Here is a 26,494-nt window from a genome sequence, read left to right on the forward strand (position 1 = left end):
GCTTTAAACTTTGTGTTCAAAGACTACTCGATTGGAATCAGAGGAGATTGAATCGGAGGAGCTCGAACCTATTTCTAATAGTAAGTTTCTCATTCTGATAGTAAGAATTCGCGACAGATTGAGGCTTTAAACGTTGTTTTTTTGTGTTTCTTTGAGAAATATCTTTGTTTGTAATCGTTGAATTATCAAACTTGTAGGAGTTTCAAGGAGTGTCCTCATCCTGATGAGAAGCAGAGGAATCAACTTAGCAGAGAATTGAGTTTGGCTCCTAGACAAATCAAGTTCTGGTTTCAGAACAGAAGGACTCAGCTTAAGATTCTCTCTCTCTTGGTTTGAAATGTGTTCTGAATATGAAAGAAAGGATTTTGATTTTGATTGTGGTATTGTTTTTTCGTAGGCGCAACATGAGAGAGCAGATAGCCATTAGAGAAGCTCTCAAGCATGCTATATGCCCTAACTGTGGTGGTCCTCCTGTTAGTGAAGATCCTTACTTTGATGAACAAAAGCTTCGGATTGAAAATGCACATCTTAGAAAATGCCCTAACTGTGGTGGGTTTTGTTTTCTACATATATCTCAACTCTCGACATTACATCCGATGCACATCTCAACTTAGCCTGATATGCTATTTGGTAAACGCGAGAAAAGTGGCTTGGTAGCTCTGAAGCTGGATCTTGCTGAAGTTGTTGAGCATGAGTTAAGTATTTGTCCGCTGTGAGCATGCCAGTGACACCACGCGACAATTTGTCTAAAGGAAACTTAGATATTTGGTTTCATTGTGCATACAGTCTCTGCTTTTTTTTTGTTTGTATTCCTATGCATATTCAAAGATCTGTTAAGCTGAATTTATGGCTTCTCAGTACTGTAGTCTATGTCAAAGAGATTATTAAGTTATGTTTTTTCAACTTATATTTTTTTCAAAAATAAGAACTCCAATTAGAGTTCTACCATTGGAGATGATAATTTTAATTAAGATTCTAAAAGTTCTTATTTTATAAAAAGTACACAATATATTGTTATTAACAAAAAAATACCACTTTTTGTCAACAAAATTTTTTCTACATTTTATTTTTCAATTGGTTTTTTTTTTGTCAACCAAACATACAATTAGAAAAAGATTTCGAGGTTGGTTACTCACACCGGAGAATAAGAGTCTAGGAAGGAAATTTCAAAAACTAAAGTTTTCGAAGAACGAGCAAGACAATCAGCTCTCACATTTGCCGCAAGAGGGATCCTGGTAAGAGTGAAGGAAGGATAGAAAGTTCTGAGCAAACTGAAATCATCCAGCAGGTTGAAAAAATCTGGCTATTCGTCAGGGGACTGCACCATCGCGACTAGCTCTGCACAATTCGTCTCAAACTTTGACAGTCCAAACCACCACTAAGAATATACTCCATAGCCCAAACCAAAACTTGTAACTCCAAATGTAGGGGGGGGGAGGACTACGACGAGAACACCGTGCTCCCAGGGATACTATCTTATCCTCACTATTGCCAAATTACCAACCCAAACCCACAAAAGGATCTTAAGCTTTCTAGGATCCATCAATCAGACATTGAGGGGAAGAATCCCGAGCCTCGAAGGTCGATGAAAGACCCAGGGGTTCCATGAAGAGGGACTTGACCTCCTCCAAGAGTAACTTATCATTAGCCACCTGATTAATAACATCAATTGGCTATACTTCTGTACCCTGAAAGACTTTTTTATTTCTATCTTTTCAAAATCAACCATAAAATCCAAGGTAATTGAAAACAAATATCTGAGACCCCCGATTGGGAAGATCCCCTCCAGAAAAAAAAAATTAAATTCGAATATACTGATCCATAAGGGAAACCATCTAGGATCATCGATACCGGAGATAAATTCCAGATCATACGCGAACGAGGACACTCAAAAATTGCATGGTTTATTGTATGAACTGCATAATTACATCATTTACACTGGGTATCACACCGTATACCCCGATAAGCAAGCCTATCCATCATAGGAAGGGAACCGGAGGCAACCTGCGAGAAGAAATTTTGAACCTTCAAGTTTCCAAACAGGTGCCTTAAAAGTCGTACACGTAGGCCCGTACTCAACCTCATTAATAAATTCTCGTGCTAACCGATATCCCGATTTGACAGTTTATCTACCTGTTTTGGTGTAATGCCAGATCAGCTGATCCAGTTTAAAAGACTTACTAACCACCATACTCTGAATAATCGGGATATCTCCGGATCCATGAACTACCATAAATAAAAAAAGCTAAATTAATTTGAACAGGATAATATTCTTAACTGCTAGATATTAATCACAAACTGAATCTTTTGCCATAAATTTGGTTACCAAGGAAACAAATAAATAAAAATATGTTTGCAAAACAAATATCTCGCCACCCCCTAATGAAAAATTAATCCCGCTCAATTTATTTTTAAAATGTTATATCACTAATATATTTGGCATCATTTATATATAACCAACCAGTTCTAATATTTTTAAGTTCATTCTTAATTTGATGTTATAAAACTGATATTAAATTGTACTAAGTTTCTAGTAGTTATTAAAAATATTGAAAATGATGCTTCAAATTTTTTTTTTTTTTGACCTAAGGTTTTTTTTAAGAAGATATATATTAATGTAATTAATATAATTTATTTTTACATCAGTTTTTATTGATGTAAATTTTGTATCATTTTTAAAAGTGATCTTACCAAAAAATTAATAGGTACATCAATCATCAAAATGATGTAAATTTATTTTTAAATCAATTTTTCTAAAGCGATACAAACTAATAGGACTTGAATCAGTTTTATTTAACTGATGTCAAACTAGTCAATTATATCATCAGTTAATATGATTGATGCTTAGTTGCTTCATTTATAAATAACTAATTTAAAATAATATTACTTAGTTTTTTTATACTATTTAAGTGATACAATACAATTGTTTTTTTGTAGTGCCAATTATTGTAATACAGGAAAACCTTGGACAATAGTGTTTATTCAAATTTGGACAATAATGGTAGTTATTGATATTGTTGTCTATCAAAATGTGGTAGGCAATTTACCCAATTAGTGTAAGAAAAACATGTCTTTTCACAAACTTTTTCACTGCTCATATTAGTGATTGACCAAAATAGAGTACATTTAGGGGAACAAAAGAGTAGGATTTACTTAATAAAATTATGAAGGTAGATAGACAGAAATGCAAGGAGAGACAACATACAAACATGTCCATCGTAGGTTAGTGTATGCATTTTCATCAGACCTGAAATGTGTACAAAAAGGGTCAAACCATAAGATATGGTCCATTTAAGAGAACGAAGGACATAATAGTGGTGGACAAAAATTTTGCATGTTAAAACTGGTCCACTGGAACTGCAAACCTATAGTGTAGACAATTTTTTTGTTAGAAATAGACACAAAGGGTAAGACCAAACATATATGGTCCACTTAAGAAAACGAAAGACATGGCGCTTACTATCAAAAGTTCTCCCCACCATAACACGATTGAATACAAGAGGAATGAATTTAGATCCTATTTGTCCTCGATGCTTTCGATCTGAGGAGACGATTAACCATATTTTGTTCATGTGTCCTTTTGCTTCTGATATTTGGCGGATAGCTAATATCTTTGTCCCAGCATCTAACACATCCACTAATGATTACGAAGTAAATCTTGCTTCTATACTTGATTCTCAATCAGAGCCTACCATCCCAATGAACAAAAAGCTTTTACCATTGTGGTTATTATGGTCTATTTGGAAATCATGGAATAAATTTATTTTTGAATCAATATCTGAAAGCACCACCTCAATAGTTCTTCGAGCACAAGCAGAGGTTCTAGAATGGATTACGCATTATCACTCACAATAGGAATTAGCCCTGGGCATTCGGGTACTCGGGTCGGGTTTGGGTAGGAACCGATCGGGTTTGGGTTTTTCGGGTAGAAGAGTTTAGGATCCAATACGGTAAACAGAAAATATCGGTTTGGGTTTGGTTCGGGTCATACCGGGTTCGGATCGGTTCGGGTTTAAAATTTCAGAACCTATAAATACCCGAAAAAATTGGATATCATTCGGGTTCGGGTTTTTTGTACCCGATTACCCGAAATTTTACCCGATAACCTGAATTTTACCCCGATTATCCGGAAATTTTAATGTTAAATATTAAAATAAAATATAGCTAAACATTTCAATATAATTTTTTAAAAATATAGCTAAACATTTCAATATAATTTTGGTTATTTTGAGTATTTTGATCTAGGAAGAACTAATATTTTTGAATTTTAAGTTGTAACTTTGAATAACTATGTTATAAATAAAAAAATATAACTAGTATTTTATGTATATTATTTTATTTCGGGTTTGTTGGGTACCCATTCGGTTCTCGGTTCGGTTCCGGGTTTGGTTCCGGTTCTTCGGGTTTAGGAGATTAGGATCCAATAGAGTATTCTACCGGTTCCGGGTTCGGATTCGGGTCCATATTTTCGGGTCGGTTCCGGTTCGGGTTTTCGGATCCAGTTTTTTTGCCCAGGCCTAACAGGAATCACTTGATGTACCTCTAGCAAACATAAATGCACTTTGGGATAGACCACCATCACATTATACAAAGTGTAATTATGATGCAGGTTATGACCCCAAACAAATCAAACCACAACAGGATGGATACTCAGAGATAGCTCAGGTGCTACACTAGGATGGGGAGCTTCAAGACCACCAAATGCAACTTCACCGCTTGAAGCTGAAGGAAAAGCTCTTCTGGTAGCTCTACAACAAACGTGGATCTGCGGCCTAACCTCCGTCTATTTTGAAGGTGATTGTGAACATCTTACCAACATTCTGAATGGTGTAACTTCCGACATATCAATCGACGGTATTTACGGCTCCAACACCTGTGCTAGCAAAGCCGCAATGTCAACACCAGGGACTCCACCCGCTGGGACCCCCACACCCGGGACCCTAGCATCACCGGCCACTGGAGCATCAATACCGCCCCCTCCTGCCACACTCACGGAATCCCCCGGAACATCCTGCGACTCGCCAACACCCTCAGCTGTCACACGCTGGTCCTCGGTCTCACTAACCACTGGGGCTCTACCCCTACCACGACCACGTCCGCGACCACGTCCGCGTCCACGACCTCGACCAGTCACAGCATCCTCTCTAACCATCTGCACTACCATGAACAGAAGGCTAAGCAAACAATTTCTATTATAACACAGAAACATAAACTCACCGTGGAATCACACACTCGGCTCGAAGAGGATGTTCTATGACTTCATGCCATACACAATTGACTAACTCACATAATCAATCAAGACATGCAATCCCAAACATCTACAACAGAAACCTAGTGAACCCAAACCTAGAACCGTAAGGGCTCTGATACCAAAATGAAACAACCGACCTTTTTTTTTTTTTTAATAATAGATAATAAATATAATATATTAAAATAAACTACAGCTAGTGGTCCCATACCCACTAGCCATCTAACCACAACACAATCAACAGCGGAATAACATAATCAATATCCAATAACAAACCAATAATAAACCAATATTATAGCAAGGCAATATCTCAATACCAAACAACAAGAAACATGAAACCAGCAACCTAGCAATGTTTCTAATGACTCAACTCTAGCACCCTAGCAAATGCCAGACAACATCCAATCGAGTCCCTAGAACATCCTCCTCTTCATTGCCTTTGATTCCACGATCACACTTTGCCTTTACCTCTTTGCAGGAAATTTCTGACCAATAAGGACGAATCCCTCACTCCTACCAAGCTTCTAGCACCTTCCCAGCCTCCAATCTCTCAAGAACAGCCAAGAAATCTCCCAAACTCACTCACAATCTCAAGAACACTTGTTTTCTCTCTTTTCCTCTTTTTCAAACAAAAACGGCGACCACAACCTCTGGAACACGACCTAGGTCGTTTCCTTCCTTTAAAGACCCGGTTCAATGGTTTCCTTAAACCAAACCGAACCAAATCGATTAAAAACTCATTCTGATCGAACCGAAAAATAAGTGGTGTCGACCGACACCCCCTTGGTGTCGATCGACACCCATCCCCAAAAACCAATTTTTGGTTTGCGGATGTTACAATTCTCCCCCACCAATCTAGATTCGTCCTCGAATCTCGAACAACCATCAGTCAAGGACTCCCGTGCAACCGTCTCCACGGCCTGCACTCCTCCGACCGATCTACAGAAGGTCACCTCTAGGCGATAGACTCACGCTCCAGGCATCATTTGCTCTTGACTTTTTGGACTTCCCTTTACTCATAGGCCTAAACCTTGAGTTTTTATTGGCTCCTCATCAGACCTAAGTCTGCATGCCAAAAGATATAAGGAAAAATCCAAACTCGTCTCTCGGGTTGCCACCCTACAGCGCGCCCCCGGATTGTCATCCGGAGTCGATATACCAACCATACTCCCGAGCCACAAAGTCTCTGAAAATGGCAGTACTAGGGGAACCTAAGTTCCCCAAGAGTCGCGAGCAAACAATTCTGAACACGTCTGAGTCCTATCCCTATCCAGGTTTCCTTCCCGTGGCTAGCGTAAAACATCTCAATGTCTTACCAACCACATATCCCCCCCACCGGGATACCCCATGACCGCACAAGGATCATATATACGCCACAAGGGCCGCCACATAGGCCAACAAAAATATCCTCACGAGGACCGCCACCAAGGCCAAACAAAATGTCCTAAAAAGGACCGCCACCAAGGCCACTCGTCCCCAAAGGATCGTCACAAAGACCGTCTGTCCCGAAGGACCGTCACAAAGACCATATGTACCGAAGGACCGTCACAAAGACCATCTGTCCCGAAAAACCGTCACAAAGACCATCTGTCCCGAAGGACCGTCACAAAGACCATCTGTCCCGAAGGACCGTCACAAAGACACTCTGGCTAAACAGCCCGCCACAAAGGCCAACAATTGGCTAAAAGCCCGCCACAAAGGCCACACAATTGGCTAAAAGCCCACCACAAAGGCCATACAATGTCTAACAATACCGCCACACACAGGCACTCTGACTCAAAAGTCCGCCACAAAGGCACAAAAGCCCCTCCCAAGGCTTCCCACCGCTAAAATGGACAAAATTCTGACTCCCGCAAAACTTTCCATATTTAACACTTTCCATTTTTGGAAACTCCTCTTCACAACCCTGCCTCACGGAAACTTTGTACCCCAAACACCACCTCATCTTGTTACTGAGTCGCACAACCAACCACCCCAAGCGACCGAGTAACAAGAGAGATGGGCTGGAATACTCCATTCCCGCTCCAGCCACGGATTACAGATGGGACCAGGCTAAACAAGCTCAAGTCGCGGCTTGCTTCTCATACCACTTCTTGAACCTTGCCTTCATCTTTGCCTCAGGCTCCCAAGTCTGTTCCTCAACACCATCACAGTCCCACAGGACTCTCATCAAAGGAATCTTCTTCTTCCGAAGTTCCTTGATCCTCCTCTCGAGAACCCTCACTGGTCTCGCCTCCAAAGTCATGTTAGGCTGAAGATCCTCAGGAATCTTAGCCAACACCTCCTCTCCCTCACGGAGACACTTCCGCAACATAGACACATGGAAAACCTTATGGAATGCACGCATCACCTCAGGTAACTCCAATCTATATGCCACTGGTCCAACCCGCTCAATCACCCTGAAAGGACCCATATACCACGGACTCAACTTAGTCTCTGACAATGACCTGTTCGGACCCCGCAACATGGCCATCTTGAGGTACACTCTGTCTCCCACCTGAAACTCAAGATCTCTCCTCCTCCTATCTGCATAACTCCTCTGCCTATCCTGAGCCTCCTTCATGTTCAGCTTGAGAACCCGAATCTTCTCTGAGGTCTCCTGAACAAAACTAGCACCAAACATGCTCCTCTCCCCCACCTGAGTCCAGCATAATGGTGTACGACATGGCCTCCCATACAAAGCCTCATAAGGAGCCATCTTAATACTCGCCTGATAGCTGTTGTTGTAAGCAAACTCTACCAGGTTCAGGTGATCTGCCCAATGGCCACCCCAATCCAACACACACATCCTCAGCAAATCCTCCAGCGTCTGGATCGTCCTCTCTGACTGTCCATCAGTCTGGGGATGATAAGCTGTACTCATATGCACCTTAGTGCCCATCTCTGCCTGAAACGCCTTCCAGAACACCGAAGTGAACTTGGAATCCCTATCAGACACAATGCTCGCTGGCACCCCATGCAACCTGACTATCTCCCTCACATACTTCTTAGCCAAGACCTTTGCTCCATCAGTCTTCTTAATGGCCAGAAAATGTGCTGACTTGGTCAACCGGTCCACAATGACCCAAATAGCATCAAAGGTCCGTGACACTGGCAATCCCACCACAAAATCCATAGTGATCATATCCCACTTCCACTCAGGAATGGGTAAACTCTTCAGTAACCCGCCAGGAACCTGATGCTCAGCCTTCACTAGCTGACACACATCACACCTCGAAACCCAACTAGCTACATCCTTCTTCATCCCGACCCAATGATAGTACCTCTTGAGATCACGGTACATCTTAGTCGCTCCTGGATGAATGGACAACTTGCTCGCATGAGCCTCTCTCAGAATCTCCTGTCTCAACTCCTCATCCTTGGGCACACAAACCCGACCGTGCACCAAGATAGTACCATTATCTGAGACCTGATACTCTGAACCCACATCCTTAGAGGCATTCACTAGCCCCAAATCCTTCTCCTGTGCCAACCGCACCCTACTCAGAAGATCTGCTCTATCTACTGCTTCCAAACCCAACGGTTCCTGTGAAACAGCACACAAGCTCAGAGCACTGATCTCCCCTACCAGTGACTCCATCTCCTGCTCCTGAGCCGAAGCTACCCTCTTCCGACTCAGAGCATCTGCAACCGTGTTAGCCTTTCCAGGATGATAGGCTATCTCCAAATCATAATCTGCCATAAGCTCCATCCACCGCCTCTGTCTCAAATTCAGCTCAGGCTGAGTGAATATATACTTCAGGCTCTTATGATCTGTAAACACCTGTACCTTTGCACCGTAAAGATAAGACCTCCAAATCTTCAGGGCAAAAACTACAGCACCCATCTCCAAATCATGGGTAGGATAGTTGCCTTCATGCACCCGCAACTGCCGCGAAGCATAGGCAATCACCTTCCCATGTTGCATCAGAACACAACCCAACCCAACTCTAGATGCATCTGTATAAACCACATAGGGTTCTCCCTGCTCAGGCAAAGCCAACACTGGCGCAGTAGTCAACATCTCCTTCAGGCTTGCAAAGCCTTCCTCACACTCTTCTGACCAGACAAAAGGAACATCCTTCCCTGTCAACTTAGTCATAGGACGTGCTCTGCTTGCAAACCCCTGCACAAATCTCCTGTAGTACCCTGCCAATCCAAGGAAACTCCTGATCTCTGTGGCATTCTGCGGTCTAGGCCAATCTCTGATAGCCTGAATCTTCTCTGGATCTACAGAAACCCCCTCTGCAGAAACAATGTGACCCAGAAAGCCCATCTCACGCTGCCAAAAACTACACTTGCTCAACTTGGCAAACAACTTCTGCTCCCGCAGCTTCTCCATAACTGCCCTCAAATGCACTGCATATTCCTCAGGACTCTTAGAATAGACCAGGATATCGTCGATGAAAATGATGACAGATACATCCAGAAACTCCTGAAACACACTGTTCATCAATCTCATAAACGCTGCTGGCGCGTTAGTCAATCCGAAGGGCATTACCACAAACTCATAGTGCCCATATCTCGTCCTGAAAGCAGTCTTCCTCACATCTGCCTCATCTATCGGTATCTGATGATAACCCGACGCCAGATCTACCTTGGAGAACCAAGTAGCACCCCTCAACTGATCCAACAACTCATCAATCCTAGGAAGAGGATACTTGTTCTTCACAGTGACCCGGTTCAAACCCCGATAATCAATACACAACCTGAAACTCCCATCCTTCTTCTTCACAAACAACACCGGCGCTCCCCACGGTGATACACTAGGACGGATGAATCCCTTACTCAACAAATCTTCTAGCTGCTTCTTCAGCTCTGCCATCTCTGCTGGAGCCATTCTGTAAGGAGCCTTGGATAACGGTGTCGTCCCCGGTTCCAGTTCAATGGTAAAGGGATCCGACCGAGATGGTGGTAATCCCTGCAAAGACTGAAACACATCCTCAAACTCTTCCACTACTGGAATACCGCTAACCGTAGACTTCCCCACTGACTCTGGCATAGATATAGTAACCAGATAAGCCTCACGGCCCTTCTCGATCATCTTCCCAGCCTGAATAGCTGAGATCACGAGACTCCCCGAAGTCGGTCTAATACCCTGAAAAACCAACTTCCCTCCTGAACGCTCAAACTCCACTCTACCCCGATGGCAATCCAAATGCACCCTATGCCGATGCAACCAATCCATCCCGAGAATAACATCATACAGCTCCACTGGACTGATAAGCAAATCTGCTGGCCACGACTCTCCTGCGATCTGAATATCAATTCCTCTAGCTCGTCCAATCACTCTCAGGAACTCGCCTCCCGCAACCCTGACAACTCCTGCACGCTCTCCAGGATCCCCGCTGATCCCCGCACACTCTGCACACTCTGGAGTAATGAAGCTATGCGAAGCTCCAGAATCAAACATAACATGGGACTTAAACCCGCCCACCAACAAGGTCCCTACACAAACCTCATGTGTTGAGAACCTAACACTTTATCACAGGAAACATATACAATCTGAACCTACTAAAATTCACAAAGTTTAAGTACCAGAAAAATATACCTGTGATCGCCCCGGCACTGGTTCCACCAGTCTCAGCTGTCGTGTAAACCCGAGGCCCTTGCTCAATCCGTGCCACCTGCTGTCCACCAGGCTGCACCTGCTGCAACGCTGCCACGGCTGCCGGCTGCAACTTGGGACAAAAAGGCCTGATGTGCCCTGTCTCCCTACAGTGATAACATACCCGAGGTCCTGTCGACGGAACACTCCTCTTGGGACAACTAGCAACCCTGTGATCTCTGCTCCCACAACCGAAGCAACGTGCACCACTCGGCTTCTGCGTAGCCTCCCACTTCCTCTTGGTTCCCTGAGCATGCCTACCGCCCCTGCTAGAACCACCCTGCTGCTGAGCCTTACTAGGCTGAACTGCTGGAGTAACCGACACTGACTGTGCCCGGATATCCTCCTCAATCTCTGCTGCAGTCTCAACCAGCTCTGCACGCGTAGCATAGTACCTCCCTCTACAATGAACTCTCAAATCATCCCGTAGAGCTCTCATGAACCTCCTGACCTGAGCCTCCTCAGACTCCATGGCCCGACCCCCATAACATAGAAGTCGACTGAACTCCAAGTCCAGCTCCCGCACTGACCGCGTCCCCTGAGATATCTGAAGGAACTGCACCTCCAACCGGTCCAATGCCTCCCTAGGAAAATACTTGCGGTTGAACTCCAAGACGAAGTCAGCCCAAGTCATCTCCCTCTGCACCCTCCTAGCAACCACGGATCTCCACCACAACTCAGCATCACCACCCAAAAAGTAGACCTCTATGTCCACCCAAAACTCCACAGGACATCTCAGAGTATGGAAGTTACGTTCCACACTCGTCCTCCAAGCATCCGCAGCTGTAGGATCTGTACCACCCAAAAACCTCTCAGTGAACAGACCCTTCATCTCCTTGAGCATAGCCAAATAACGTCCATGCTCTCCCACATCCGCAACCACTGGCTGCCGCTCCTCCGCCACCACTGGTGGCACTACCTGAGCCCGAGCCGGTACCACAGGTGGTAACCGCTCCAACACCTGTGCTAGCAAAGCCGCAATGTCAACACCAGGGACTCCACCCGCTGGGACCCCCACACCCGGGACCCTAGCATCACCGGCCACTGGAGCATCAATACCGCCCCCTCCTGCCACACTCACGGAATCCCCCGGAACATCCTGCGACTCGCCAACACCCTCAGCTGTCACTGGTCCTCGGTCTCACTAACCACTGGGGCTCTACCCCTACCACGACCACGTCCGCGACCACGTCTGCGTCCACGACCTCGACCAGTCACAGCATCCTCTCTAACCATCTGCAATACCATGAACAGAAGGCTAAGCAAACAATTTCTATTATAACACAGAAACATAAACTCACCGTGGAATCACACACTCGGCTCGAAGAGGATGTTCTAGGACTTCATGCCACACACAATTGACTAACTCACATAATCAATCAAGACATGCAATCCCAAACATCTACAACAGAAACCTAGTGAACCCAAACCTAGAACCGTAAGGGCTCTGATACCAAAATGAAACAACCGACCTTTTTTTTTTTTTAATAATAGATAATAAATATAATATATTAAAATAAACTACAGCTAGTGGTCCCATACCCACTAGCCATCTAACCACAACACAATCAACAGCGGAATAACATAATCAATATCCAATAACAAACCAATAATAAACCAATATTATAGCAAGGCAATATCTCAATACCAAACAACAAGAAACATGAAACCAGCAACCTAGCAATGTTTCTAATGACTCAACTCTAGCACCCTAGCAAATGCCAGACAACATCCAATCGAGTCCCTAGAACATCCTCCTCTTCATTGCCTTTGATTCCACGATCACACTTTGCCTTTACCTCTTTGCAGGAAGTTTCTGACCAATAAGGACGAATCCCTCACTCCTAGCAAGCTTCTAGCACCTTCCCAGCCTCCAATCTCTCAAGAACAGCCAAGAAATCTCCCAAACTCACTCACAATCTCAAGAACACTTGTTTTCTCTCTTTTCCTCTTTTTCAAACAAAAACGGCGACCACAACCTCTGGAACACGACCTAGGTCGTTTCCTTCCTTTAAAGACCCGGTTCAATGGTTTCCTTAAACCAAACCGAACCAAATCGATTAAAAACTCATTCTGATCGAACCGAAAAATAAGTGGTGTCGACCGACACCCCCTTGGTGTCGATCGACACCCATCCCCAAAAACCAATTTTTGGTTTGCGGATGTTACAGTATCACAAAAATACAGAGATTGTTTGGAGCATTTAATAAGATTTAAGAAAACTAATCAATAAAACTATAGAATACTTGGTCAATATAATTTGCCTGTATATACAGTATTATGGATTTTTCCCGTTTTATTTTTTAGATTTATTTCAAACTTTTCTATGGTCCTTCTATCTTCGAGAATTTTTATGCATATTTAAATTGTATATAGTCTATACATATATTTTAAAGAGAAAATAGCACCCACACCCACTTCAATTAATCATTTTATAATTAATTTTACTTTTTATTTTCCTTCTCATTTCTCTCTCTATTTTCTCTTTTCTTTAATTATTCTTTTTATTCAACATTTATTTGATATTTTGATTACAAGTTTTAATTTTAACTTGTAAATAAACATTTTTTTGCATTTTTCAATATTTTTTCTTTCCACAAAAAAATAATAATTTATGAGTCTAATCTAAATCAAATACAATTGAAGTGATGTTCATAGTCAAATCAATAATTTCTAAGTCTAAAATAAATTAATTAAATAATTTAGAAATTAATAAATTTATTTAACTAAATTTTCAATATGAAATAGACTTGTTTGTCTACATACTTTAAGCTTAAATTAGATGCATAATGAATTAACAAAATATTGCATTCATAAGTAGTTATCTATTTGGATATATAAGTTTTAAGAAACTTTAATCTGCTATCAGTACCCACAAATTCTATTGGTGTCCACATGACCACGAAAATATGGATTTGATGTTTTTGTTGTATCTTAAATCCTAAATCTCTAGAATCCGCAAATTCGATTGGTATCCACATGACCATGAATATATGGATTTCATGTTGTTGTTATATCCTAAACCCTAAATCTCTAGAACCCACAAATTCTGTTGGTATCCACATAACCACGAATATATAGATTTGATATTATCGTTGTATCATAAATCCTAAATCTCTAGAACCCACAAATTTTATTGTTATCCACATTACCATAAATATATGGATTTGATGTTGTTGTTGTATCCTAAACCCTAAATCTAAGCCTTAAACCCTAACTCATAAACCATAAACCCAAAATATTAACACTAAATCCACAAAAATCCTAAAATCTAAATCCTAAATTATAAAACCCTAAACAATAAATTATAACTCCAAATTTTCAGATAAAAATGGATAACATATAACTTATTCATATAAAATAGACAAAATATATCTTAAAATGTAAAAAAAAAAAATGTAATCATAACCTTTTGCACAAATATATATATAATTTATTGATAGTAACTATACAAATAATAATAAAGATTAAAAAAAATGGATAGAGAGTCCAAAAAAACTCACTTTTTGTCCAATGAAAATATACAAAAAGATACAAAGACAAAATTGTCACAAATTTGTTATAAACTTTGCAAAACACACCCAAAGTATAGAAAGGAAGCAAAGTAGGTGTGTGTAAGACTTTCCACGAAAATGGGTCATTTTAAATTAACAGTTGAAGCGTTAAATAAAAGCCCATTAAACTAGGCCCAGGAGTGAAAAACGTGAAAACGGAAAATGGGAAAAACTGAAAAAAGTTACGGTCAACGAAGGCGCGTCAAATGCTCAGCCATTAAACTACGGTTGTGGACGGCAAACGCTCTTCGTCTCTCCGAAACGCAACAAATATAATTACCACTCCTATCCTCGTCTCTTCCTCACCGGCGTAGAATAGCACACCCAAACTGTTAACTTACGCACCTCTCTTTCTCTCATGGCGGTTTCAGTCTCAGCTCCGGTCTTGTTCCTCTGTAACAACCTGAACGGCGAATTGTCTCGTCGTTTAGGATATAAACCATCCAAGAAGTTGGGATTTAGCTCTGGTCGCCGTTCAGTGAACTTTACTGGTTCCCGTGCGGTAAAAGTTGGAAGATTTAGGGTTAGGGTTCCGGTTTGCAGAGCTGTGCCTCCTCTCTTGTTCAAAGATCTCGATGCTGATGATTTCAGGCATCCTCTCGATAAGCAGGTCCTTTCTTTTAAATTGGAAACTTTAGAATTGTGATTCGTTGATATCAATCTTTGATGATGATGTGATACGAATCTCGTCTGTGTCCTTTGTTTTGCAGAACACGTTGTTACTAAGGGCTATACCTGGGTTGAACGAGTTTGGCAAAGCTCTTTTAGGTGAAGTTTTTTTTTTGTCACAAGTGGCTCTTTCTTTCTTGTTACTTGGCATAAAGGGTTTGATGATGAGATAATATTTGACTCTGGAAATGTTGTAGGATCAATGACAGAACAGATTATGCTTCTTGAGAACATTGGGACTTCAGTTCTTGTTTCCAAGAATCAGGTTAGTAGGTTGTGTGTGGATCAGTGTCTTGTGACTGTTATATATTCGTGTATCAACTGAACGTTTTGATGTCTCAGCTCTCTGATCTTCACGGTTTGTTGGTCGAGGCTGCTGAAATTTTGAACATAGAGGCTCCTGATCTCTATGTCCGACAGAGTCCTGTTCCTAATGCGTATACACTGGCAATTAGTGGTAAGAAGCCGTTTATTGTCGTCCATACCAGCTTGATCGAGCTTCTGACACGCGAGGAGCTACAGGTTCCTACTCTTTTTCTTGTTTACAAAAATTATATGCTTTTTGATTGGGAACCACAGTAAACATTGGCTAAACAGAGCTTTAGTGTGTCACATATCAGTTAATTTTACCAAAAATCTGACAGTTTTACCTTAAATACTAGGCTGTCTTGGCCCATGAACTAGGCCATCTGAAGTGTGATCACGGCGTGTGGCTCACATTTGCAAATATTCTTACTCTTGGAGCTTATACAGTTCCTGGTAGGTGGTAACACAACTCTTCTCCATTTGCAAATATGTTAACCGAGTAAAAGGAACTCACAGATTTTTCAGTTTGCAGCAGGCATGTTTGTTAAGAACGTTATTGTTGCTTAGTTGAATTCTCTTGTTTGTAGCTTTTGGGCAAATGATAGCTCGAACATTGGAAGAACAGTTACTTCGTTGGCTCCGTTCAGCAGAGCTGACTTGTGATCGTGCAGCACTTCTTGTCGCCCAAGATCCAAAGGTACCAATTCTAAAAAAACAAAGAAGAAACCAATTATGAATGTTTCGAATTATGCGTAAAATACCTAGTGATGTTTCTTATAATCTCTCTCATGGCACATCCAAGAGGTTGTTGTATCCGTTCTGATGAAGTTAGCTGGAGGATGTCCATCAATCGCTGATCAGCTAAATGTTGACGCATTTCTAGAACAAGCCCGTTCATATGACAAAGCTTCTTCTAGCCCCTTGGGATGGTACATAAGGTGAGAGACAATTAAAACTAAGTGACTGCTAAAAATTATATTATTTTTCCTTCGGATTCACTTCTTGTTTGTTTACATATTTTCCTTTCTACAGAAATGCTCAGACTAGTCAACTGTCACATCCATTACCAGTTCTCCGTGCACGTGAGATTGATGAATGGTCCAGGAGTCTCGAGTACAGAAGTCTCCTGAAACGGGCAAATCGAATAAGCGCAGTGCAGAAGGTTTAGTGATATTGCTAAATTTTTGAATGGGAAAAAAAAATCAAAGCAAACATGTATAGGTAAGTTTCGTATAAGCGCACATTTGTATATGAACCCTGAGTTTTTGCTTTTGTTGGTCGGTTTAAGGGTTTCTCTTTAATTCTTGGACAGAAACAATACGGAAGGAGCAAGAAAAGAAACTAGAGACTGGACTCTTTATGTCTAAATAGGTACTGTATAACTCTTGTATTTGTATAGTGGCATTGTTGTATATCTTATAACTTGTGTGATAGATAAACGCAAATGTATATTCCAGAAAAACAAAAGGGCCTTAGCACAAAGATAAATAGTTGTTTGTATAACTCACCTATCTCAGTCTTAGAGGCCTTAAGCTACCAAACTGATTGTTCCAACTTTCGTAGATTCCGAGTTCGTTCTGAGAAACAGAAGCCCTTTTAATACAATCTTTAACGTGTTCATCAACTTCTTCCGTCCTCGGTCTTTGCATAACATTGCTCAACCATAGTTTTATCCTTCATTTATGCATCACAGTGAATCAAGATGGTGAACTAAACTAGATTTTGGTAAGTTATCGACAGCTACTTGAACTTGTCGAGTTTCTCAAATTGTTAAAACCTTGATAGTAGTAGTTGCATAGAATATGAAAGAGAAACCAATCAAAGTCGAGATAATTTAGTTAAGTAGCTTATTATTACATAAGAGGACAAGCTAAACTTCAAGTATCACACATAATTAAGTAAAGACGTCTTTTACAGAGCCAAAACATCAAATTAAACTAGGATTAAGAGGCTCTAAATGTAATTGCTGGCGAGCATGTGCCTCCCTCTCCACTAATGCTTTGGCGAGCCTATCCCAGCATCGACAAGGGCCACCAGTACAAGGTTTGTCCTTATAGAACCCACACGCACACAAGGACAGAGTTAGGGTTTCTCCTGCTCCCACATTGTAATGTGCAAGTGACCTGTTGTTCTCTAGTAACAACCCGGCTTTATTGAATAACATCTGTTTCTCTGGTGGGATTCGGACCTCCTCAGCTATTTTCTCCTTGAAACTCGCCACGCTTTCGGATAAAGACTGCACTATTTTCTCAATGACAACTAGGTTACAACCATCGATATTGGCAGGTTTAACCATGATTAAACACCAACCCTGCAAAAATAAAATGTACAACTATCAGACACTAAAAACTTCAGACGTTAAGAAAGGGAAAAAGAAGACATGTAAAGAGCAAGAAGAAGAAAACACTACCGGGTGTTGAGCAAGAAACTGGTCTTCTGGAACAAGGCCTGCAGGCTTGTCAAACTTTTGTCTCCTGCTCTTGCTTTTCCTTGTTGTAATTAGAAAAATCAAAATCTTGGTCGAGAGAAGCATGCCAAGCAATTATAGACTTGACCTTTCCAAGTTGCCATTCCATCTCTTGGAGATCATCAGACTGAATAAGACGGAAAAAGCCATCATGAATGGCCGCCAAATACGCGTCATTCTTGCTCACCTTTTCTTTCAAACCCTTGGGGGGGAATGAATACTTGCGAATACTCTAGAACAAACCGACTGAAACGTGGGAACCTGCTATGAGTTGGGTTCGTAAACTCAAAACCAACTCTGTTCTTAAACCCCAGCCAGAAATCGTTACCATACCAAGCGCCAAACTGCGCTGTGAGCTTCATAGTTCTAAACTCATTGCCATTCATCCCCTTAGGGAGACTATATTCTATACTAATTGGCAGATCAGTGGTTTCAGGGTAATCAAGACGGCGGTGAGATTGATCGGTAAGCATCCGCTGGTAAGCAGCAGCACCAGCAGCACGAGCAGCAGCAGTATCATCCGGATTAGCTCCGTCTTGTTGATTCTGAGAACGGTACTCGGCAAGTTTCTGCTTGTAAAACGAGTGAAAGGGATCACACATCCACAGAAAGCTGTAACTTGCATCCTTTACGTAAGATTGCATCATCATGCTCTCAACGAACGAACCCATTTTGGAAATGTAACGCGCCGTCGACTCGATATTGTTTCTGGTGATACCGGGAGGTGGCTCAACAACGACTTGGGTATTTGTTGCTACATCATCATCATCATCACCAGAATCATCAACAATAGTTCCAGTTTCTTGAATCTGAGCAAGGTATTCACTAAGCTTCTGCTTGTAATATCCATGAAAGGGATCTTCTGAGCTCCTCAGAAAGTTGAGGCTTGCATCATTAAGATTGAAGTTCGCAAGCCTCTTCTCGTACTTCATCCCGTTTTTGGCAAAGAAACGTGCATCTTCTTGGCAAGAGCTTTACTTGACTTGTTTTGCAAATCATTCTGCCTCGAACTTGACATTTTTTTTGTCTTCCTACAAAACCACACAGAATATGTAAAAACATTAAACTCTGTTTTGACCTAGTTATATAAAAGGAATATAGAAATCCAAGGACTACTTAAATAGGGCCTTTTTGGAGAGAGATATAAGAAAACACCGATACCTCAACCGGTAAGAAATAGCCCCGCCGCTATAACCGTTGTGCCGAAGCGGACAAGGAAGAACGAACTGACTTGGAGATGGAGAAATCTACACAACAGCCGACGAGAGAACCAATGAAGATCAGCCTGAGAATAAATAACCCTAAACGATGAAGTTTCGCTTTATGCCCTATACCTTAAATACTACTTTTACATATATGGTAATATAAAACAATGTTTGTTTAAAGAGTTTTCCACCAATGAAATTTGAACATTCATATAATTAAATTGTAATAAATACTTTTTCTACTTAATAGGCTTTGTTTTCGTTTCTTTTCTTATTATTGTTGGACTTTTCGATGATTATTGTTTTAATAAGTCGGTTTGGTGTTGCTTGTTCTCCAAGCTCCGACAACTAGGGTTTGCGATTAAAGAAGAGTATAATAAATACTATACAAAAGTGGTGGCGATTAATTAAATTATTCTTCCTTCAGAGTCACTTCTTGTTTGTTTACATATGCTCCTTTCTACAGAAATGCTCAGACCAGTCAACTGTCACATCCACTACCAGTTCTCCGTGCACGTGAGACTGATGAATGGTCCAGGAGTCTCGAGTACAGAAGTCTCCTGAAACGGACAAATCGAATAGGCACAGTGCAGAAGTTTTAGTAAATGTTGCTAAACTTTTGAATGGAAAAGAAAAAACAAAGCAAACATGCATAGGTAAGTTTCGTATAAGCGCACATTTGTGCTTTTGTTGGTCGTTTTCAGGTTGCTCTTTGATTCTCTTTGATTCTTGGGTCTAAATAGGTACTGTAAAACGTATTTACATAGTGGGATTGTTGTATATCTTATAACTGTGATAGATAAACGCAAATGTATATTCCAGAAGACAAAAGGGCCTTAGCTCAAAGATAATATATGATAAAGATTGTTTGTATATAACTGACCTATTTCAGTCTTAGAGGCTTAAGCTACCAAACTGATTGTTCCAATTTTCGTAGATTCCGAGTTCATTCTGAGAAACAGAAGGCCTTACTTCTTGCAATGCGTCTTTAAAATCCTGCATAATGACCATATATATGATTCAATGATAGACACAAAAAGTTTTCGTTTCACGGATGATAATACCACAAAATCTGCATATTTATTCTATCTACCTGAAGAGTTACAAGACGCATGTCATCTTTCGTCAGGTTAGTTATATCTATGCCTCGTTTGAGAGCTTCTCTTAATGGACCCATAGTTGCATCTTTCACCAGGTTCTTCATATCTGATCCCGAGTACCCTGCAGTGAAAATTAAAGAAAGGCTAGCTTAATTATGGCCGAAAAATGTGTATTTGCATTTTTGGGTTGTGTTCTTCGGACTTTAAAGATCAAAACTCCACAGATTTGCCAACAATTTATAGTGTTTCTGAAGTTCATATGATAAATTTACCTTCAGTTAGGCTGCATATGATGTTCATATCATCATCCGACAGAGTAAACAACCCATCTTTCTTTAGGAGATTCTGTATAATCCATGCTCTTGCTTCTTCAATTCGAAAAGAGAATCATGTCAAGACAGTGTATTCAAAGAAAACCAGAGAACGACATGAAAAAGTGTGCTTATCCTTCTTTTACCAGATGAAGGAAGAGGAATGTAGAGTCTCTTGGTTAGTCGTCTTCGTGCAGCTTCATCGAGCTCTTGGGGCCTATTTGTTGCTCCTGATTAAACAAATACAAAAAGCAGCTTAAAGTTTTTAAACTCACAGAACCCACAAAACTTAAACCCAACTATTCCCATCTTTTACCTATAAGGAGAATTTGCTCGCTGACACTGTCAAAACCTTCCATTTCAATCAGGAATTGTGTCTTGAGTCTTCTACTCGATTCATGTTCACCATCTGACTTACGCTGTGGCAAAGGGTGAAAGTTCGTTTCTTTAATAGAACGTTGCATAAGGAAACTTAAAATGTTAATACATGCCAGAAAATGCCAACCACCCTTTGTAAGTTTTTTCAAGGCCTTGTTCTACATTGATCGGTGAGGTTTAACGACATTTAAAGTTGTAGGTGATTAGAACAAACCTGAGATAGTAGAGAATCTATTTCATCGACAAATATTACTGCAGGCTGGCGGCAACTTGCGACTCCAAAAAGGGCCCTCACTAACTTTTCACCTTCGCCAATCTGCATTTACACTCGTTTGATTGTTAAATTTGCAGGTAACCATAAGCAAATGAAGAAACATGCAATAGACATCTTGAGCAGGAACAAATCACTGACATATAAAAAATGATAGGGGTTTTCCTGCTATGTAGAAGTTCTGACATAAAGGGACATAATCGCTGTCCTAATTTTACGAATAGCCCTATGAAAGTAAGCAAAGAAGTGAAACTAACCCATTTGCTTGTCAATGAACTGGCTGATATATAGAAAAAAGTTGCTTTTGCTTCTCCAGCAATAGCTTTTCCAATCATTGTTTTACCAGTTCCCTGGAATGCAGTAGATACAGATCTAAAAACACGGACAGAGTGACAATTCATCTTCGATGTCAAATTGGACAAGGGTACCTACTGGTGGGCCAAAGAGAAGAAGTCCTTTTCCAGGTGAACGACAACCTTTGAAAATGTCAGGACGCAACAATGGCCAAATGACCATCTCAGTTACACACTTTTTAGCATGCTCCAGACCAGCTGCACACCAATTACTTATGATGAAAAACTCTAGACAAAACAGGGATATAATACAATCTGCATTGGAACATGTATTTATCATCTTACTGTACCAATATCATCCCAGCGGACATTGGGGTCTCGATCCATAATCTCGTTGCTGACATGCTCTATAAGACGAGGTTCCAAATTTCTCAACTTCTCGGGAAGCTCACCATCAGGACCACAGAGCATCTCCAAACTAGAACAGGATAATAAATAAATGAACATGCAGGTTATGTCATAATTTAAATTAATCTTTTCAGTCTTACAGGCATAGAAGGCTACTGAATTTCAGAAACTTATGTAAAGTAGCATTCTAAACAAGAACGAGAGCCTAACCATCAGATGAGTGTAGATGCTTACAATTACAAAGAAGGCATCAGGAATTGCTTATACACAGAATCTGAATTGATAAACGTATATGCAACTAAACACTACACCTAAGCAGAGTTGAACCATAACCAGTGAATCTAGACTTACGAATTCATTTTCTAGTCCTATTAACATGCATGTACTATTGTTGATTCACTTTCCATAGTGTTTCAATTTGAAATAAGTTCAAAAGCAATGTTTAATATAGAAACTTAGTGAGAGAAGGGCAGAGACAGACAGGCATAACATATGAAAATCAAGAGCTAGTGATAAGAAATAAAATAAGCTTATTAATTGTAGAAGGTGGGGATATAAAAAGGGTGCATGTATTTTCCATTTTCATAAGGATCTTAAATCAAAAAATTTAAAAGTTACACAACTAACCATGTTCTGGTTGAGTCATCCAGTGCATCGTCGGTCTTTCCACCAATACGAGACGTCAGGTTTCCAACATTATTCCCATTAGATTTAACAGGAGGGACAAAATTACCACGGTATCCACGTCTTAATCCACCCGATCTTGAACCATATCCCCTACCTAAAGCATTTTTGTCACTCTGTGGAGAAAGAGGTGACTCGGTTGATCCTCGTCTTTGCCTTGCATCCATTTCCTAAAAATAGAGATATAGTGGCCAACATTAGCGAAGGGTATTAAAGCATAGTTCAAAAGATTAGACTCTGCAAAGTCAAAATGACTCTAAGAGAAATAATAGTCGTGGATAAATCTACCAGTTTTATTTTGGCGGATACAAATCCATTAGCAGCTCCATCTGCCTTTATTTCCCCATCATTTGCTAGGCTGCTGGTTTCTGCATGAGTTCGCTTTGTTCCAAAACCAAATCCATGACTTCTCTCAACAATGACACATTCATCAGAGGCACGGTCTATATTATTCATGGAAGTTCTGCGTTGATTATCTGGTTTAGCCATGCTGTGTCCATACAATGATGTCAGTTTGGCTTGCATCATTGACTTTGGTGCTTTGGAAACCAACTTATCTGTATCCTGTCGTTCTTCCTGGAAAACAAGAAATCATCTATGTTGGAGAGTACATGATCCTAAGATAAAGCATCATAGTAAGGCTTTATAGAAGCCTCTTATAAACAGAAACCAAGGATATGTTACATGGCTACATTTCCAAAACTCATCACTAAGAGCAAGATCATCAAAGAAAAAAATTATTTACAAGAACATTACCATCTCCTTAACACCATTTCCGTTATATTGACTGAGATGATAACCAAAGTGTTTTGATTGCTTAATCTTTTCCACATCAAATTCACCTTTGCTGCAAAAAATAGGGCCTGGAGCTGCTTTTGCAAGCTCAAACGCTTTCCTGAATACACCAAGAAACACACCATAAAAGGGTACTCCAAAAATCTCAAATGTCGCCAATCAATACAAAATAACTTTAGATTTCAGTTAATAACTATTGAAAGAAGTCCAAAAATTGGACAGTAACACTACTAAGATATACATTTCAGCTACAAGGTTACCCAGATTTTCCTATCAAATTCACAGTTCAGATTCCAAAATCCAACAATTCAAGCCACGCTAATACTCAAGTAAGCTCAGACACTTAAATTCGAGCCAAAATACTTCGAAATTTAAACAAGCTAACATGGGGTAAGTCTCAGGTACCGATCCGAATCTGAAACGAGGCCTTCCAAAGCTAAATCGACCTTAGAAGCAACTTCTCGGCGGATAGGACCGATGAAATCACGATCGGCGTCAGTAACGGAGCGAGAATCGAGGAAACCTAGAAGGCGAAGCCCAAGGATCTGCGCGGAGGAGAAATCAGATTTCTCTAGAAACTGGTCGGCGCCGAAGAGCAGCGATTGAAGACGCTTCAAGTTCTCGTCCACCTCCTTCCTCCAGCACGACGCCTCCGTTTCTACTTCCTCCTTCACATTCAGAAGCTCCGGTGGTGGTCTTAGCAGCGGAGAAGAAAACGGCGACGGACGCTTTCCCGCCATTATTATTCCCTCTTCTTCTTCTTCTTCTTCTTCTTCCCCAAATTGGCCAAAACCCCAGAAACGATATTCAAATTCGCGCTCTGTATCTGAACCACCGACCCACACACACACACACGCCTTTACTCTCACTAGCTTAATATAAACATCAAACAGTGTAATAGCACACATACAAAACGGCGTGATATTAAGTAATCAGATATTTAATGGGCCATAGACGGCCCATTATTGTGTGTGTCTTGAATTTTACTGTTTCAGTCTTCCTATAAAAACTCCGTGTCATTTCAAAAAATTTCGGGTCTTAAAACGACCTGTAGTTTCCTCAGATATGTTTCTCATTTTTTGTATTAATATGAAAATCTATTTTAAATCACTTATCTTCGTAACTTTTTGTTTAATTGTTTGAAAATTCACTCTTAAATATCCCTAAAATCTTGCAAAAAAAAAACAGAATTTTTAGTTATATATTTCTTTAAAAATAAAAAATCTATTATCAAGACTCTCCATGTATATTGGATTACGTAATGTCTGTTAATTTGGTTGTTAGTCTTTATTTCTAAATATTTAACATGTATTTTTAATATCTATCACCATCATTAGCAAGAAGATAAACTTTCGAAATATTTAGATATACAATTCAATTTTTTTATATGTATAATGATTTATTTTGCGAATTCATTGTAAATATATGTTTTGTTACAATGATGCCGACTTGCTTTGTTAGATCCAATTTTAAGGCTCACGTTACAATCGAATGCATACAATGCAATCGCACATTAGTAGTAGAAGTGTTCTGCATCACAAAACTGGAAATGCTTAAAAAATTTATCCAGCGAATGATAGTGTAAAATGCTCCATCTTTACGAAGAGTTTTGTTTTTAGATAAATATCACATTTTCTGCCATTTAAAAACAAAAAAAAAAATATTTTATCCTTTATTCCTCCCGGTTTTTTTTTTTTGACATCCGTTTATTTTTCCCACTTATCACCTCAGATAACTTTTGAGCTAAATAAACTTCACATTATATGAAATGTATCACACCAATTAAGCTTTTATTATATAGTTTTGGATTTTGAAAAATTTTATTCTTTATAGCCTTTCAAGAATATTAAAATTAATTTCCTTTAAACTAGGAAAATTAGTTTTTAAGAGTTTTAACCCATTTTCAAGAAAAAACCAAACACCATAAGTATGAGTTTCTTCTCCAAAGCTTTTTTTTATTCAACGTGAATTTTTTCTTTTTTCAATTTAACCAATTTCAAAACTGATACATTTCATAGAATGTGAAGTTTTGTTAAAATTCATATACCAATTGAAAATTACGGAGGATTTCAAAATCAATAAATTAACTAAAATTCATGAACTAATTGTGAGAACTGAGAATGAGCTTCTCCTTCCGAAGTGATTTAAATTGTGGATGAGCTTATCGCCGTAAAACAGTTCCGAACTGAATTGAGAGAATTTGAGAATTTGAACTTGTATTGCTATTGCTGGAAAAAATATTCGATCCCCTACAACTGACCCCCCCCCCCTTACATATTTATACCGACCAATTTATTACTAAATTAATGCGCCATTAATAGGACGCGATTTGCGCGGACTAACTAATCCTCTTGAATGCGGGAATCTTTGACCTGGACCGAACTGCGAACTGACCAGCACGAAACATCTCCGCGCTCTCTTCCTTTCTCCGGGCCTGATGGGCCGATCACTAATTCGCTCTTGGCCCAGTAGACTAGCCCGGCCTAGGCCCTCTTGCCTATTGCCTGAGATGGCAGATCGTGGGTACAACAGTTGCCCCCCAAGTCTCTCGAGCTGAACAGTTCGGGAGACTTTTATCCTTCAAGCGATCAATTTCGGGAACTGAATATTCTCCATATCTCCACGATTTGATCGTGGTAATGATGAGATTTGCTTTCCCGAACAAGACTTGGGGCCCACTAGGTGGCGTGTTACGAGGACCAGCTGTTTGTTTCCCCATCCTCTTCCGAGGTGAACCTTCTTCAAGAGAGGGTCGCCGATCTGGAGGCCCAGGTAAAAGAGTATGCAAGGCTGGAGGCTGAGAATGCTAGCACCGTAGCGAAGGCCGAACAAATCCGAGCTCGGATGAAGAAGGCTGAAATAGAGGTGATCGACCTTGGGGTTGCCAACGAGGACCTCTGAGGCAAAATGAAGAAGGCGGGAGACCTTTACTTCGAAGCAACGGAAGATGCAAAAGCAGCCAAGAACAGGTTGCACGAGATCGAGCTTTGCAATCAGCTACTCGAAGCTGGCAACAGCTGCGAGATCGAGAGGGTGCGAAGGGAGGAGAGACAGGCAATGAGGCGAACTCTCCGTCCTCTGGTCGAGGAGGTGAAGGTCACCTTCGAAGAGAGGGAGAAGCTAGCCCCGCTTCAGATCCGGGCTGCCGAGATCAGGGCTAACCGGATGCTGGTCGAAGAGATCTCTAGGGGCGAGATCCAAGATATGGAGGCCGAGCT

The 26,494-nt window shown here is 40.7% G+C and overlaps 2 protein-coding genes, 1 long non-coding RNA gene and 1 pseudogene across 6 annotated transcripts; 2 read left to right on the top strand and 2 right to left on the bottom strand.

The window, feature by feature from the left end:
- On the top strand, positions 1-840 carry LOC147937758 (uncharacterized). Its single transcript, XR_015565242.1, has 2 exons — positions 1-80; positions 198-840. It is a non-coding gene; the product is annotated as an uncharacterized LOC147937758 (long non-coding RNA).
- A 13,718-nt stretch (positions 841-14,558) lies between these two features.
- LOC104710532 (plastoglobule-localized metallopeptidase 48, chloroplastic) lies at positions 14,559-16,867 on the top strand. Its single transcript, XM_010427149.2, has 9 exons — positions 14,559-14,999; positions 15,100-15,157; positions 15,256-15,323; positions 15,401-15,580; positions 15,721-15,817; positions 15,952-16,061; positions 16,169-16,302; positions 16,397-16,585; positions 16,677-16,867. The coding sequence occupies exons 1-8, from the start codon at positions 14,748-14,750 to the stop codon at positions 16,530-16,532; spliced, it is 1,035 nt and encodes a 344-aa protein (XP_010425451.1). The 5' UTR covers positions 14,559-14,747; the 3' UTR covers positions 16,533-16,585; positions 16,677-16,867.
- Positions 16,868-17,291: 424 nt separating this feature from the next.
- LOC147937759 (uncharacterized) lies at positions 17,292-18,853 on the bottom strand (annotated as a pseudogene).
- Positions 18,854-19,270: 417 nt separating this feature from the next.
- LOC104715030 (ATPase family AAA domain-containing protein FIGL1) lies at positions 19,271-24,175 on the bottom strand. 4 transcript variants are annotated; one of them, XR_015565965.1, is made up of 15 exons: positions 23,682-24,170; positions 23,238-23,376; positions 22,770-23,057; positions 22,425-22,651; positions 21,740-21,867; positions 21,529-21,647; positions 21,354-21,446; positions 21,040-21,141; positions 20,764-20,866; positions 20,594-20,677; positions 20,409-20,504; positions 20,130-20,257; positions 19,920-20,032; positions 19,714-19,782; positions 19,271-19,596 (listed from the first exon to the last, which is right to left on the bottom strand). XR_015565965.1 is itself a non-coding variant. In XM_087464677.1 (14 exons), the coding sequence occupies exons 1-13, from the start codon at positions 24,014-24,016 to the stop codon at positions 19,931-19,933; spliced, it is 1,944 nt and encodes a 647-aa protein (XP_087320803.1). In that variant the 5' UTR covers positions 24,017-24,175; the 3' UTR covers positions 19,271-19,596; positions 19,920-19,930. The 4 variants fall into 4 exon arrangements, 1 of the variants encoding a protein (XP_087320803.1); XR_015565967.1 differs by having other exon boundaries at positions 21,735-21,867; XR_015565966.1 differs by lacking the exon at positions 19,714-19,782 and having other exon boundaries at positions 21,735-21,867.
- Between the last annotated feature and the right edge of the window lie 2,319 nt (positions 24,176-26,494).

Source organism: Camelina sativa, chromosome 9, assembly GCF_030686135.1.
Source record: "Camelina sativa cultivar CO46 ecotype springtype chromosome 9, ASM3068613v1".
Lineage (NCBI taxonomy): Eukaryota > Viridiplantae > Streptophyta > Magnoliopsida > Brassicales > Brassicaceae > Camelina > Camelina sativa.

Coding starts and splice junctions, on each gene's coding strand:
- LOC104710532 (XM_010427149.2), top strand. CDS start 14,748: ATGGCGGTTTCAGTCTCAGCTCCGGTCTTGTTCCTCTGTAACAACCTG. Junction 15,158..15,255: donor GTTTGGCAAAGCTCTTTTAG/GTGAAGTTTTTT, acceptor GAAATGTTGTAG/GATCAATGACAGAACAGATT. Junction 15,581..15,720: donor TGACACGCGAGGAGCTACAG/GTTCCTACTCTT, acceptor CTTAAATACTAG/GCTGTCTTGGCCCATGAACT.
- LOC104715030 (XM_087464677.1), bottom strand. CDS start 24,016: ATGGCGGGAAAGCGTCCGTCGCCGTTTTCTTCTCCGCTGCTAAGACCA. Junction 23,377..23,681: donor CTCGTTTCAGATTCGGATCG/GTACCTGAGACT, acceptor TGGTGTATTCAG/GAAAGCGTTTGAGCTTGCAA. Junction 20,867..21,039: donor TAGATTCTCTACTATCTCAG/GTTTGTTCTAAT, acceptor CCTTTGCCACAG/CGTAAGTCAGATGGTGAACA.